Here is a 16,642-nt window from a genome sequence, read left to right as displayed (position 1 = left end):
GATAATAAAAATTTCAAAAATGCATTTTCACGTATGTCTAAACTAGAAATATTAAAAATTATATTTCAACGTACTCCTAAAATACCTAAGACTTTGATTTTATCATTGAAAAATGTTGCCAATACTTTAAATGAACTCGCTCTGTTTAATCAAAGCGAGGTCATAGTGACAACGAGTCAATTCCCTGCAAAATCATTCTTGGCTGTAAGTTGAACTGTTTATATCTATTACAATTAAAAAATTAAAAAATATATTATTTTTACTCTTTACATTTAATTATAAATTATTTATTTTACAGATAATTCCTCAACTAAAAGCTTTGAAAAAAATTGAAGTTGGTGGTATAAGGATTACCTACCGCATAAATAAGGCTATTGTTGATGCCAAATTGAGTTTTCATGACCATGAGTATATTCTAGAAGATATAGGAATTAAGCTTGTGGATATTACAGAGCTTTTTTTAGCCATGGATGAGGAACTTACAGATGATATTTTGTATATTATTGCCAATAGCATGAAATTCGTAGAACTTTTGAAAGGAAATTGTTCACCAGTAACTGATATTGGTATACAAGCCATTACAAAGATGAAACATTTAAAACATCTTTACTTAACTGGCAAAAGTAACATCACTGATTCTTCATTAAAATCGCTCAAAGAGCTGCAAACATTGGTACTACCAAAAAGTTATAAAATAACTAACAATACCGTTGAAAAAATTCTTGAAAATTCACCATTTTTAAAATCGTTGCACTTTGAACATACAAGTATAACTCCTGAATTTATAGAAACAGCAAAGAAAGTATCAAAAAAACGTAAAATAGTATTGCAATTATATGTTGATCTTTCTAATTATTGTGTGAGTCGATTTGTAACGAAATATTTGTTTGTTCATTGTCTCAGCTGTCTAAGAAAAGATCAACAATAATAAAATGTACTATTTATTTAAATAAAATTTAAAAAAAAAAACAAACAAAAAGCTAAAAAAATTATGTGATGAATATTTTAATTTAGCAAAATAAAAAAAAAAATCGAAATATCTTAGTCAGATTTTGAATATAATTAGATGACGCATGCTGATAATAATATTTTTTTTTTGTCATCTTTTATTTAAAAATTCGTCACGCTATTTATTTCCAAAATCTTCTCGTAAAAATAATTTTTTTCAGCTGATTATTTATAGTCTAATTTTAATGTTTTTTTTTTAAGTGATGATTTCTTTACCTACCGAGTAACGTAAAAGAAGATTTTATTTAAAGGTACATTTATTTCTACGTCAGAAATTTTCGAAATTTATACAGTATAAGTAGATCGTTGAAATATTAATGCAGCTTTTTATGAAACCAGTTTTTTTGTTATAAACCTTCTTTTTTTTTTTCAATAATTTTTTAAAATTGACTCTTTTTAGACTGGTTTTACACAGGCTCTTATTGGAGGCTTTGTTTGAAATTTCTTTGAACATAACTAATATACATTTCTAACAATCATTTTTTTTTCAAAAACTAATCAATAAATAATAAAAAAAAAAATAGTTTAGTTAATTGAAGCAGTGGATGTCGAGCCTGCAGGTTTCTTCAATTATGGATGAAAAAACTGGCCCCCGATACTCCGATTCCGATACTTTTTTCAAGAATCGAAGACCACTATTTAAATAGTTGGTTAATAACCATCTCTGCATGATCTACTGTTGCTTCAAATACCAGAAAAAACACATATATATATTACCTAATTATTAAATCACGCAAATTACCATCACGATACATTATTTTTCAAACAATTAATAAGTGTATTATTTAAAAGCAATTGAATTATACAATAAATTTTATCCACGAGGCCTTGTCCGTAAGGTCTGCACCAACGGCAAATCAAAAAACTAAAAAATTAAAAATCCTAAAATTAGCATATACCTATATTTTGTTAAATATTTAATCTTCCTATAATTTCCATATATAAATAAAATAATTTTAAACATTAAAAAATATATATTCAATCAAATCATTAATTCATTATAAATATAAAATTCAATATAAAATTACTTGCTATTCAGACCTTGATAAAAATTATTTACAAGATTGTTGTTTACCAAGGCCGATAGATGGACACCAAATAATAATGAATAATAACAATAGTACAAGAATCTGTCAAATTTTTTAACAAAAAACAAATGCAAACAAATTGCATGGATTATGTCTTAAATTTTTTTAAATAGCCACAAGTAAAAAATTAATTTGTACACAATTTACACACGAAATATTATAAAATACATAGGAATTATGTATATATACAACAATTTGTCATTAAAAGAAATAACATTCATCATGTACAGGTATTGTTATTCATAATTAAATCATTTTATTTGTTGTCAAACTAATTATAAATTATATTACGAGACTTATAGGCAACACTTCAACAAGGAAGAAATTATACTTAATAACATATAGCCATATAGGTACTTATATATATTATGTTATTTATGAAGCCAATTACAGCCAAGAATCCAGCTAATTAATGAACTTTATGCATACATCAAGTAATAATAACAAGTGTATACAATATTATTTAATTAATATTAATAATAAATTAATTAATATTAATAATTTCATGGTAGGAATTTTTATAAATAATTTTCATAGAATTTGAGGCATCTATAAATAATTTTACTCTCTGAGTCTAGCCAATTATTGGGTAAGTTCATTTTCTTGCTGACTGACAACAGTCGATGATGTACCAAGATTACCCAATTGTCCTGATGGTAATTCCATATTGAGCTTCAATCTTTAATTTAAAAAAATATAATAATTAATTAATTAATCAAGTGTTTTATAAAATATTTATCATTATAAATTTACCTAGCTTCATCAGCAACTTATTATCTGCAATTCTAATGGCAAAAATATTTCAGTAAATATTTAAATAGGTAGATGTTAAAAATTTAATAATAACGAATGAACGTAATAATTACTATTTCTCTTTAATCAATAAAAAACCAAGACTTTGGTCACTTGTTATGTGAATTTTACAAACAATTCCTGATCATTCTTTTTTTACACCTGTAACATAAATGACAATAAATATTTTAATTTTTGTTGCTATTATTTATTTTAATATATATTTATTGCAAAATTCTTGAGTAAATCTACAACAAAAAAAAAAAAAAAAAACAAACTCCAAATTTACTTTTTTACTATAATTAAAATTATTTATGATGTGTTGTATGACCAAAAAAAAATTGATAATAATAAAAATTATTTACCTGCAGTCATTTTGTCAATAAAATTAAATTAACTGGTCCTGGTGACAATGGTAATAATGATGAACCCTCCTCATGATTACTAATGAATAATAAATTAATCAAGTAATTGACCGAAAAAAAAGTAATTAAATTATAAATATTCGAATAATCTTAATGCTTTTCCATCAACAGGTTTCTGGTGCATACATGACATTCAATCAAATTTTACCATTTTTAGAATATTTTGAGTCAAAGATAAAAAAGCAATGTGATCTTGAAATATGCGATATCAAGATAAAAAATAAAAGCATACAATTTGGCAACAAAAAAAAGTAATTTATTAATTAATTTTGTTTATTAAAATTTGACATATTATAGGCAAAAGAAGAATCATCAATTTCACCATGGAAAAAAGTTGAAGTTGATTCTAATCTTGGTCAAATAGACAAGAAGTTATACAATATTTTTTTCAAAAACGATGAACTTGTTGATAGAGAAAAAAATATTGTCACTCGAGATGATTGTAATGAGGGCTATCTGTATGGTCAATAATTTATTCCAATAACAGGTTAATTTTTATTAAAGTAAATAAATAAAATAAATATCACAACAAAAACAATATAATAAATTGATGATTTTTAATTCTTTTTAGAACATGAATCACGTATTTTAAAAATTGAAACAGAAAAATCAATAAAATAAAAAGAAAAAAAATAAAATAATCCAAGAAAATCACATAAAGTCTATATATTATTAGATGATGATGTGTTAAAACCTGGTTAAATAAATGACATTAAAATTCAACATGTATGGAAAAGATGTAGCTCATTGTGCTATCAAACCAAATTCACCATTTCCATTTCCCACCTTTTAATAATTCTCTACTCGTGCCAATTGAAGCAACAAGAAGAAAAAAATGCAGAAACTTTGGAAAGTAATAGCACGACAACTATGTAATGATTTTTTTTTATTTTTTATTATTTTACATAATTAAGTATATAAATGATTTTTTAAAATTATTATGTTTATTATTTGTTTGTGTAGGGATGTTGATTGTTGAAGAGGCACAAGATAAACCCGCTCAAAATGAAAATACTCCAGTTTCAACTGAAGTTGCAAAATGAAAATACTCCAGCCAAAGATACAACTGAAGTTGCTCCTCAAGTTGATTTAGACGATCTTGTAAAATTATTAATTTTTACTACATAATTGAAAAATATCTAATCTCTTCATTACTGTCTTCTGAATTTTTATGTTTAAATAATTCATTATTATTCCTTTGGTTTCTCGGTAAAAACGATTTATACACAACCATTGGTTTGTAAATATTTTTACTTTACCGGTTGTTGGATATATTAGCGGTATTTTTTATTTTTAAATTTGAATTTTATAAATAATTAGCTGGAAAATATTATTTTTACGGGACGATTTTGGAAATAAATAGCGTGACACATGCTGATAATATTATTATTATTTTTTTTAATCTTATTAAAAAAAACCTTTTTTTTTTTTACGGGAATTTTTAAATAAAAGATGATAAAAAAAAAATATTATTATCAGCATGCGTCATCTAATTATATTCAAAATCTGACAAAGGAATTTTAATTTATTTTTTTTATTTCGCTGAAATTAAACATTCATTACATAATTTTTTTAGCGTTTTGTTTGTTTTTTTCTTAGACAGCTGAGACAATGAACAAACAAATATTTCGTTTCAAATCGACTCACACAATAATTAGAAAAATCAACATATAATTCCATTACTATTTTACGTTTTTGTGATACTTTCTTTGCTGTTTCTACAAATTCAGAAGTTATACTTGTATGTTCAAACCTTATCGTTCTAATAAATGGTGAATTTTCAAGAATTTTTTCAATGGAATTGTTAGTTATTTTATAACTTTCTGGTAGTACCAATGTTTGCAGGTCTTTGAGCAATTTTAACGAAGAATCAGTGAGTGTACTTTTGCCACCTAAAGAAAGATGTTTTAAATGTTTCATCTTTGTAATGGCTTGTATACCAATATCAGTTACTAGTGAACACTTTCCATCTATACTATTTACGAATTTCATGCTATTGGCAATAATATACAAAATACTATCTGTAAGTTTTGCATCCCCGAAAAAAAGGAAGGTGATGTTCACAAGCTCCATGTTGAAATGACCTTTAGAAATAAACTTATGATGATAAAACTTCAATTTAGCATCAACAATAGCCTTAGCTATGCGGCAGGTAATCCTTATACCACCAATGTCAATTTTTTTCAAGGCTTTTAGTTGAGGAATTATCTGTAAAATAAATTATTTATAATTAAATGTAAAGAGTAAAAAAAATACTTTTTAATTTTTTAATTGTAATAGATATAAATGTTCAACTTACAGCCAAGAATGAGTTTGGGAATTGACTCCATGCCACTGTGCCCTCGCTTTGATTAAACAGAGCGAGTTCTTTTAAAGTATTGGCAACGTTTTTCAATGACAAAACTAAAGTCTTAGGTATTTTAGGAGTACGTTGAAATATAATTTTTAATATTTTCAGTTTAGACATACGTGAAAATGCATTTTCTAAATCATTATCATCAAAAGGATATTTCAATCTCAGTCGAAGTTTTACTAGGTTTGGACAAGATTCATTAACAATAGGCACTATGTTGGAATTATCATAAGCTACCAAGTCTAGTTCTGTTAAATAATTGCAACATTTATCAAAAAGTGATCTTAAAAAACTTAATTTTTTCTCATTTGTTTTGAATTTCTCTAAAGAGTTTTGAGGACAATCATATTCCCAATGAGATAGTTCAAGTTTCTTTACTTTAAAACAATAAGAATAAAGAACTCTATTCCAGTTCTTGCATACTGAAAAAAACATTAATTACAAATTTATTATAATATAATATCAACTATGACAATTACTGAATAATTTTTTTTTTAAATAAACAATAGATATGTTATTTATTATACCTTGTGCAATTTTTGCTCTTTCACATACTGGAATATACATAAATATTTCACTCAGGCAATCATCATTAATAAAGTCAATTATTATTATTTTTTTGGCATAGGAATCATCATAATGCTGATGATATATCTAAAAAAAACAAATCATATATTTATATTTATACAATAATGTAATGTTTAATTTATTATTATATTATAAAATATTCGAACCTTTTGACGTTTTTTGTTTGACTGTGTAGAAGTTTGAATTGTATTCTCACTTTTTTTTTTAAAGATTTTGTCCACTTCTAATTCACCCAACATTTTCAACTCACTTATAATAAAAAAATCTTAATATTTTTCAATAAATTATATATAAAAAGAAAAAAAGATTTTTAAAAGTGCTTAAGGGAGTTTGAACGAAAAAACTACAAACAAGAAATGTGGCCTAGTGAGCACCTCAAGGCTATAATAAAAATTTATAAAATTTTATGCGGCAGACTTCACTTTTTTTGGAGTAAATGATCCTATTTTTAACTAATACAATACACATCCGAACTTCCTTAACGTGTTACTCGAGTAAACTTGAGACCTCTGGCGGATGGCGTATTAAAACATAATATTTTCTATGAGTGCGAAAAGGATAGAAAAAAGAAAAAAATATTGTTTCTCACTTCCACTCATGTATTTAGACAAAGACAAAAATTTATTTTTCTATACTATGAACAAAATATTTTAGGTCAGAAAATTATTATTTAACTAAAAAATTTGTCTTTTTTTCCTCTACAGACTGATAGTTTTTGAGAATTCTCCAACTTTTAGTTTTAAATTGCTCAACAAAAAAAAATTTTTTTTTTGTAAGTAGTATTTTTTTGTTGGGCAATTCACTCATTTTTACCATTAGTTTTTTTTTTTTTAAGATGGCAAATGGTAGCACTCAACAATTCTAGGAATTAATTTGGTCCATTTATTTATTTTGTATATATATCCTGTTTTTTGAAAGTTTAAGGTTTTCAAAGAAAATGCAGCCGTTACTAAATTTTTATTTTTTATATATTTTTTTTAATCATCTAAACAAGGCATTATAACAATTATTCATAATTATTAATAATTATCAAGGGTCCCCAATTATTTAATTATCTTTTATTTTTTTCATTCTATTATTAATTGTCTATTACATATTGTCAGATTATAAAAGTTATTTTATACAAAATTGCAATTGCCGATGAAGAAAATTAACAAACAGTTATTATTAACAAAGTACAAAATACACCCATCGTTGTGTTTTTTATTATTTATTTATTAATTTTGTTTTTTTACAAATTTATTTATACAAATTTTCATGTTAATTTATTAAATATCAAGAAATCCTTTTACATATCATCAATTTTTTTCATTGATTATTATATTAATTTTTATCTAATTATTTATTTGAGAATTGATTTGTCAAATTAATAATCATGAACAAATATTTATTCACATTTTAATTTATTAATTAATTCGCTTTGTGTTCAAAATCAATCGTATTTTTTTTCTCTGTCAATTATCACATATTTTTACGACTAGTTCATATGATACAATTATTACATCCCCTTATTATCATCATTGATAAATAAATAAAAAACATTTAAAACAAATAATTAAAAATGAAAAAAAAAAAGTGATGCATGGAGCAAACCAAATACAAATTTAGAAATGATAATAAAAAAAAAAAAAATACAAATGAATTTGAGAAAATAGAAATAAATAACATTTAATGAAAATTTTTTTAATTAATTTTCTTTATTTTATATAATTATTTATTGGTGAAAGATTTTTTTTTTTTTTTTATAATTTAATTTTTTTAAGAGCTACACAATGACATGAATTTTTTTATTATTTTCTGTACAGCAATTTTTCAGTTATAAATTTTTTCTTTTACATTCGCATAATGACAATATAAAAATTGTATTTTTTTTTTTTTTTTAAGAATATTAAATCCTGTTTGATTCCTCAAGAGAATATATTATATAGCTGAATGGAAATTAAAAGGTAAAAAATTCAACTTGCAAGTTGGTAATTTTCTCATATTGAAAATAAAATTATTAATTTATTCGCACGAGTTTATTGAATTTATTTTTAAATAATTATTTCAGTATATTAATTTTATTTTATGTCAATCAAGTTTTATTATTGTATAATATATTATATAAATAAAATAATTTTTAAATTGATCAATTATTTTGTTTTTTTATTTTTTGATTGACAATAATTGATATTTCCATTGTTATTATTTATCAGTTAATTAACAAATTAAATTTTGATTATTTTAGTGAATAATTTATGTTTATTTATTATTTTTTTCTTTTGGTTTTAAAGAAGATGCAAGTTGCCAAGTTGGATGAGGATTTACGTTCATTTTCAGAATCGATTGCACTTATATACATTAGCTAACTTTTTTTCCTATAGAATATGGTCATTTTTTATTATTTTTTTTTCTATTATTCAGCTATTTCAGTTGTTAAATTTTCATGAAATATTTATTGCAAGATATACCCACTGCAAAACCAGTTTTTTTATTTTTAAATTATTTTTTTTTTACCAAGAAAAATTAAGATTTCATAATGACTTTGTTGTGGTATTTAAAAATAAAAATAAATTGTTTGTCATGCCAAATGAGATTGTCAAGGGGTTGCTATATAGAAAAAAAAAATAAAAAAGGGTTGTAAAAGCCCTTTATGAAGCTTAATTTTTAGCAATTACATATTTAAAAAAATATAAATAAATTATGTAAAGCACTGCCATGATGAAACGACTGGTAAAATGCTTTGAATATATCTCAATAAAAAAAAAAAAGAAAAATAATAATTATGTGATGTTTCACAACTGAAACAACACAAGTTAATTATAAAAATTATATGAATCTAAAAATAAATAAAGCATCTAAATAATCGAAATTAAATAACCAAAAAAAAAAAAAATTATTATCAAGATCTATAAGCAACACAATAACAATTGATAAAAATAAAAAAATAAAAAGACTTTTAATATTGTACCTCGTATATAATTATTCTGGAACAATTTATATATAAATAAAATATAACAACATTATTCCAGTGCTGAATTAATAATAATAAACTTAATTTAGAAATTTCACTTATGGCCTTAAAACGCAGTTACACAAAGAAAAAAAAAAATGAAATAGGTAAATCCGAAACACGATTTTATGTTTATTTAATTAAATTATTTATTAGACTAGTAATTATTAATAATCAATTATTATTATAATTATATGATAATTATAAAATTTAAAAATATTAATGGAAAAATAAAATTGTATGGATTAAAATTAAGTATAATTATATAATTCATCGTTGTAAAAAAGTATGAATGAACAAATTAAAAAAGAAATTAAACATTATTAATGAATGAACAATTTAAAGTATATTCGTTAATGAATATTGTGAAAATTTATGACTCAAGATAACGAAAATTAAATACACCGATAACAATGGCTCTTCTATAAAATAATACGTAATTATTATTTTTTTTTTTTAATTTTCCAAACATGTGTAAAAAATACTATGCATAAAAATAAATAAAAAATCTATATATACAAAAACAATATCTGCTATACTCTAAATTTAAATTGAAAAAAAAAAAAAACAAAACAAATACAATATGTAACTTGCGATAACAATAAAAAAAAAAAAATAACAACACATTTAATAATGACCACAAATTGATATATAAAATAAAAATAACAAACAAGTTAAAAATTTAAAGGGATCATAATATATATATAAAAATGTAAACAAGCAAGTGCAATGACCTAATAATATCTGGAGCAAGTTAAAGTCCGTCTAGACCACCACCGAGTCAACTGGCACATATATATTCTGTATAGTTAAAGGTCTCGGACGCATTTAAGGAGGTTATGCACAAATTCATTGCGGGTGTTGCGGGGCGCTTCTGACGTCACAGACAAAACTGAAATCCGACTACACTGTAAAAAAATAAAGTGGAAAGCGCCTGCGCCCCATATACAATATATGGGATTGCGGGTATGTGTGTGTGTTTGAACATGCCATACGTTGCCACATCAATTTTTGTAAAGTTTACTAATTCCACATCGGTCGATTTCCATATGAAAATTTTTCGCGCAATTAATAAAACCGGTTTCTAGTATATGTGTGATTTTTTCAAGACTTTTCATCATTTTTTCACGAAAAAAATGGTTGAAATCTCCATAAGAGCCAATGTTAAATATTATTTTCAATAATTAATTACAAAAATTTAACCGATCAACATAAGAAGTAACATACCGTTGTATTCAGAATGAAAAGATCTACTTGTGTACAAAATTTCAGAAGATTCTCATTATATTTTTTAAAAAAAGAGTAATTTGTGCATAACCTCCTTAAGAGAGGAATAAAGGGGGGTGTCTCATTCCATCAATGCGCGATGCTCAAAGGGTGGGAGAGCGAGAGAAGTCAAAAAAAAAAAAAAACAGTTGTAGTAAAAGTTGTAAAATATATACATACACGTGAAGAAGATCCTAGGGATGATGTTAAAGAAAGACAAAAAATATAAAAATAAAATAAAACAACAACATGTACCACCTTCAGTCACCTCATCCTTTCCTCTCATTCATTCAAAATAAAAAAGACACTGGGATCGATGTACCCTGTGTGAGAGAACAACCAGCTCATATTTTTGAAGAATGAAACAAAAAAAAAATGTTTATATATAAAAAAAAAAAAAAAACAAGAGGACTAAAAGAGGAGGAGGAAGAGGAGGATTGAGTAAACCGTGTGATATCCCGTGTTACGTCACAACTGGTTGGCAAGAGAGCAGGCAAGAGTTTGTTGCTCGTTGGGGGTCAACCAGCTACGAGGGGGGAAATGGGGGTGTACTTGACGGGGAATTCCGGGTGATTGCGGTGTGTTTAAGGGGGAAAGATATACATGCTACCATTCATTGGGGTGGTAGTATATATAACTATGAGAGGAAATGAGGAGAAGAAAAAACAAAAAGAGATACACAACATACAAGAGATTGTGAAAAATAAAGATAAAATTTTTGTTGTGATATAATATATAAATACAGTGCAGGGTGATGAGGAAGAGAATGAGATGCTGGATGATACATATATATACAAAATACACAAGGTCATGAGTAAGGTTGTTTATTTTATACAAGTGTAAGTGTATCATCATATGTTTTTATATAATATATTTAAATTTATTTGTAGATGTTGAGAGTGAGTGACAAGCACGTGTCTATTTTACAACTAGATAAATGATAACAGGGTGATAACACATCCTACAATCATGACATTTTTTTAATGTAATTTTTCATTTTGATTATTATTTTTTATATACCTATTGATTTTTAAATTTACATTATATTTTTTAATATAATTAATAAAGTTTTTTGATGGATATAAATTTTGTCAAGTTGTGGAAGAAAAATATATATATTTTATTTTTGCTGAGCAATTTTGCTGAGCTAATGAGAGTAAGGTAGAAATACCCAAGTTCCCTGAAGGGTCACGCTTCATTTTTTATATATTTTTTTTTTTTAGAGCTCGGTTCTCTTTGTCATTCTTTTGATGGTAGACAAGCCCCTGGCAATGTTGTTGAGAGAGAATAAACCGACCCTTTATAAATATACTAGTGTGTGTGTGGGTTGGCAGGGCAGCTGCAGCTCTTATTTCTCTTCTCTCTTGATGCTTAGTACTTTAGTTCACTTTAGCTGGGGGATTTGATACTGGATAGGATCGGTTCGTTGGATTTTCTGTTATACTGCTGCTCCATGCTGATGTTCATACTTTATTTCCTTTTTTTTTAGTTGGAATTTTACCCTCGAATAGGATAAAGGGAAGGTATATGTATAGGGTGCTAAAATGCCAGGAAAACCAACATATAGAACACATGAAAAATATATTTTATATTTGTTCAATAAATAACTTTGATATTTTTTTACTTTTACTTGTAAATAAATAATGTTTTATGTTTATTTTAATTATAAGAAATTATTTAATATCAATTTATTTTTTTAATAGAAAAATTTGAAGTTGAGATATTTGGTAGAAATATTTTAGAGCTTTTTGTATTGCAATACTTTTACTGGACACAAATTCTTGTGAAAAAAATATTTCTACTTACTCCAAAAAAGTAAAAACAAATTAGCAAATTTTTAAATAAAAAATCTAACATATATTTTGTATTTTTAAAATCATAATTGCTTTTAAATTTTTATTAAATATCCATAGTATTTTTAATGCAAAAAAAAAAATGAATAAATGTTTAAATTAAGCTAATAGAGCTTCTTGATATGCAGGTGGATCGTTACTCTGAATGTTATAGCTACAGTCAATATAGTCACATGGATTATCGATGTGAACCGGACTTTCTGTCTTTGGCTTAAATAATAAACCATCCAACTTTTCCATGTCTTACCAGTGTATATATAAAATATATAAAATATAAAACACATATACACTCATCCACCTGCGTCATCATCCAGCTTTACATAAATGCTAAACTGCAAAGACAATATATATTCATTTAATTTACCAATAACGTTTATTCAAATATCAAAAAATACAAAAAGAAAAAATTGTAATTGTAAGAAAAAAAATATAATTTAATTAATTTAAACAAAATATTATTAATCAATCTATCATCACGTGGGTTTTCTTTTTAGTAAAATAAATACGTCAAAATTAATAATAACACTGATGACGATGATGATGATGATAAATTCTCGGTAGACATGTGAGTAATAAAATAACAATTGTCTTGATGCGTCACGTGTGTTTGATGATATGTTATTTTACAAATAAATAGAAAGAAAAAAAAAATAATCCCCACAAGCTCAAAAAAGAGATAAAAGATTAAAATACATATATATAGAAATATATTGACTAGACATAAAAAAAAAACAAAAAGAGCAACGAAAGAGAAAAAGCAAAAAAAAGTGAGTTAGATAGAAAATGTGTTACTTGAATATACGCATTGTATATATGTATATATAAAATGAATATAAATATGTGTGTTGAATTCTCAGTTAAAACTAACGTATATAAAGTGAATACATAGCCAACCATTGACGGGTGGGGATATCGTCTGTCCCGGGATGAATGAACTGTTACGTCACGCACTTGCACTCTCAGTAGTGTCCTTCGTCTCTTTCCCCTCATTGCTATTTCTCCACTTTGTCCTTTTCTCTCTACTTCCTATAATGTCGTTTTATTTCCACCTCTAACAATTTATATATATTATATACTTCAACTACCACCAATACCATCAACATTATCATCAACAACAACACACCAATTATTATTTTCACCTCATTCAATAAGCCAACTTTAAAATTATACATTTCACTTGTATCAACATCAACATTTCATTATTCATTCATCAATTATTCACACAGTCATAACAAATTCATTTATATTTTTTCTAATGTCAAGTAAACATGTGTTACTATTTATTTTTTTACTACTAGTTGAATGTTAGGGGTCAATGAAATCCAATTTAATTTCAAATAAATTTGTTTTTTTTTTCTATAATAGAAATTTATTTTAAAATTTTTTACAGATAATAATTAATTAATTTAGACAAGTTACCTTGGATTTATTAGAAACAAATAATAAATTTAATTTATGTTTCAATCATTGGCTCACGTAATTCCCATCCAGGTTCTTTAAAATTTGGATATAATTTTGCTTTTAAACCATCGCTATTTAAACGTCCATGGAATTCTGGTTTTTTATCTTTTGGTGTACTACGTTGTAGCCAAATATCAAGAAAACTTTTTGATGAATTATTTTTTAATAATTGTTTTTGTAATGACATTGATGTTGATGTTGGTGGTGACATTGGTGAATCTGTTGTTGCACGTATAACGCTTGCACGTGGTGTTTCTTCTTTTCCAATTCTAATTAAAATAAAAAAATTTTAAAAATTAAATTCATTAAAGCTAACATGAATTATTTTAAATTAAATAAAAAAAAAAACTTTGTTACCCATCAAGTTCACGTAATGCCTGATCCAATTCAACTTTATCTTTATCATTTTTATTTCTAACTTCAAGAAGACAATTTAATACTTCAGCATGCATTATAGAATTACGTGCATGTGCTTTTAAAAATGTTTCAAGTTCTTCCCATAATAAACGATAATGTTCTTCACGTCGTCCACCACCAAGATTTGGTAATGCAAGTGTTTCATGTTTTGATTCCAATTGAAGAAGATGAAATATCAATTGTTTACATTTTAATAAATCATCTTTTACTAGCTCTTCTTTTACAATGTATTCCGGTAAAGGATCAATAATCTTTAAAAGCAAAAATTAAATTAATTAAACAATCAAAAAATTAATCAATCAAACAAATAAACTTACTTGTTTTAAATTAAACATCAATGTATTAGAAATAGTCATTGGCCAATATCTCGTATGTCTTTCAAGTCTCTCTTTCATGTCAACAGCTGGACTGTCATTTTCAACATTTCCTTTTGGCTTCAATGGTACCAATGATGATCAATTTCGACACTAAATTACACATAAATAAATTTTAAACTCAATAGAGAATTATAAATCATTACTCCAACGTTTTATCGTTTTTTTACGTAGGCGGAAGCCTACTAGTATTGTTTTCACTATATGAATTTAGAAAAATGTTCATATCTTCTGAAATAATATAGATAGGATGTTACGTATTAGAACCAAATTAAAGCCTAGAAGAAATACTAAAACTGATAATATTTTTTAATTAAATTTTTTAAACTAATTATTATTTTTTTTTTAAATAGGGTTATTGGTTTTTTTTAATTTATTACATATTATTTATGATAACATAGTCAATACTCTCTGTTGAAATTCTTAATTAAACTTTGCATTATTTATTTTTACGTTTGAGGATATTTTTTAAGTGGTACAAAAATTCTTATTCAATTTACTTAATAGCTGAAAAATTCCCTCCATTTTATTGTTTTTTTTTTTCTTTAAATTTGTATTTTATTTCCTGATTTGTATTTTGTTTCCTCCATTTTTCTACATATTTTCTTGAGTTTTAAAAATAACTAATTATGATACTAACAAGAACACAATTATTGGCTGTTAATAACTACATTATAACCCATACAAAAAATATAAAAATTAATAATCTAGCAAATCATATAAATCAATAATTATTGGCCTTGATAATTAAGAAAAAATGTCAATAAAATATTAATAATCTGCCACCATACTGCATTTTAAACGAAATAAAAAATAAAATATCAAAAAGATAAAACGATGGAAAACATTTAGTTTAGAATAATTTTTAAAAATTAATTTTGAATAATAATAAAAGCAACGATCAATAAAATTTTTTTTTCTTTTTTTTATTTCATATTTCTTATTATTTTTTCGTAAGTGTCTGTGTGTATATTAACCATACATTACATTACTAAAAAAATGTGTATTATAATGTCAACAATAATGACAGTATTGATTTTTAATTAATTTTAATATTAATTATTAAATTCTAATTATTTAAATCCATTATTAGATAAATTATCTAATTTACCGTAAAATTTATTCGTTATCATATTTATTTCCTCATTTCAATGCATTATTTTCATACACATTATTAATATTATTATTTTTTGTTAAATATTTTATATTTTTAGATGAAAATGTGACACAGACTCGGAGGCATTTTAAAAATATAATAATATTATAATTAAATTACAAGAAAAACAATGAGAGTATATTTTATTTAAGTTATTTAAAATATGAAAAAAATTTGAATGATAAACAAGTGGCTTCAATTGCAATAACGAATTCAATAGAAAATTTAATAATAATATCAAAAAAAATATATTCTCATTGTGTTGCTAGTAATTTTCTTTATATTTTTTTTTTTGCTGGAAATGTTGAAATTAAACAATGAAAAAACGAGTGAGCATCAACTGTGTGTTTATTTAATTTTTTTATTTATTTTAATTAATTAATTTATTTTTTCTTGCAGCATGAATTAAATATAAAATATATTCTACGTATGTAAAGCTCCAAGGGGGCCTCCGATCTTACAAATACAAAGCTAAACGTTACAAGTATACAAGATCATTACAGTAATTAATTTTTCATTTAAATTTTTCTATAATTGATTTTTTTTTTCCTTATTCTCTTCTTTACCTAAGCAACGTTATCAACTTTTATATAAATTAAATGCAAGATGTAATTTGCATTATCATACATAATTATAAATACTTAAAAAAATTTTTTTTTTTAAATTTATTTTGAACCTGATATAATTATTTTATTAAATTTTAATTGTGTGGCTGGCATACTCGCAATCTTAAACTCGTCACAAAAATTTTTTTTTCTATCATTATTTCAATAAAACAATGATAATTATAATTAAAAAAAAAAAACAAACAATTTATTTATTTTAATTTATCGTCTATATGTGCATATTGACAGTGATTATGATTATGT

The 16,642-nt window shown here is 24.5% G+C and overlaps 1 protein-coding gene across 1 annotated transcript; it reads right to left on the bottom strand.

The window, feature by feature from the left end:
* Positions 1 to 13,794: 13,794 nt before the first annotated feature.
* Positions 13,795 to 14,354, bottom strand: LOC122855782. Its single transcript, XM_044157380.1, has 2 exons — positions 14,184 to 14,354; positions 13,795 to 14,095 (listed from the first exon to the last, which is right to left on the bottom strand). Exons 1-2 carry the CDS (start codon positions 14,276 to 14,278, stop codon positions 13,819 to 13,821), a joined length of 372 nt encoding a protein of 123 aa, XP_044013315.1. The 5' UTR covers positions 14,279 to 14,354; the 3' UTR covers positions 13,795 to 13,818.
* Positions 14,355 to 16,642: the final 2,288 nt, after the last annotated feature.

The sequence above is a fragment of the Aphidius gifuensis genome, linkage group LG4 (assembly GCF_014905175.1).
Source record: "Aphidius gifuensis isolate YNYX2018 linkage group LG4, ASM1490517v1, whole genome shotgun sequence".
Lineage (NCBI taxonomy): Eukaryota > Metazoa > Arthropoda > Insecta > Hymenoptera > Braconidae > Aphidius > Aphidius gifuensis.
The sequence above is the reverse complement of the archived record's forward strand: the minus strand, read 5'-3'. Positions and strand labels throughout refer to the sequence as shown.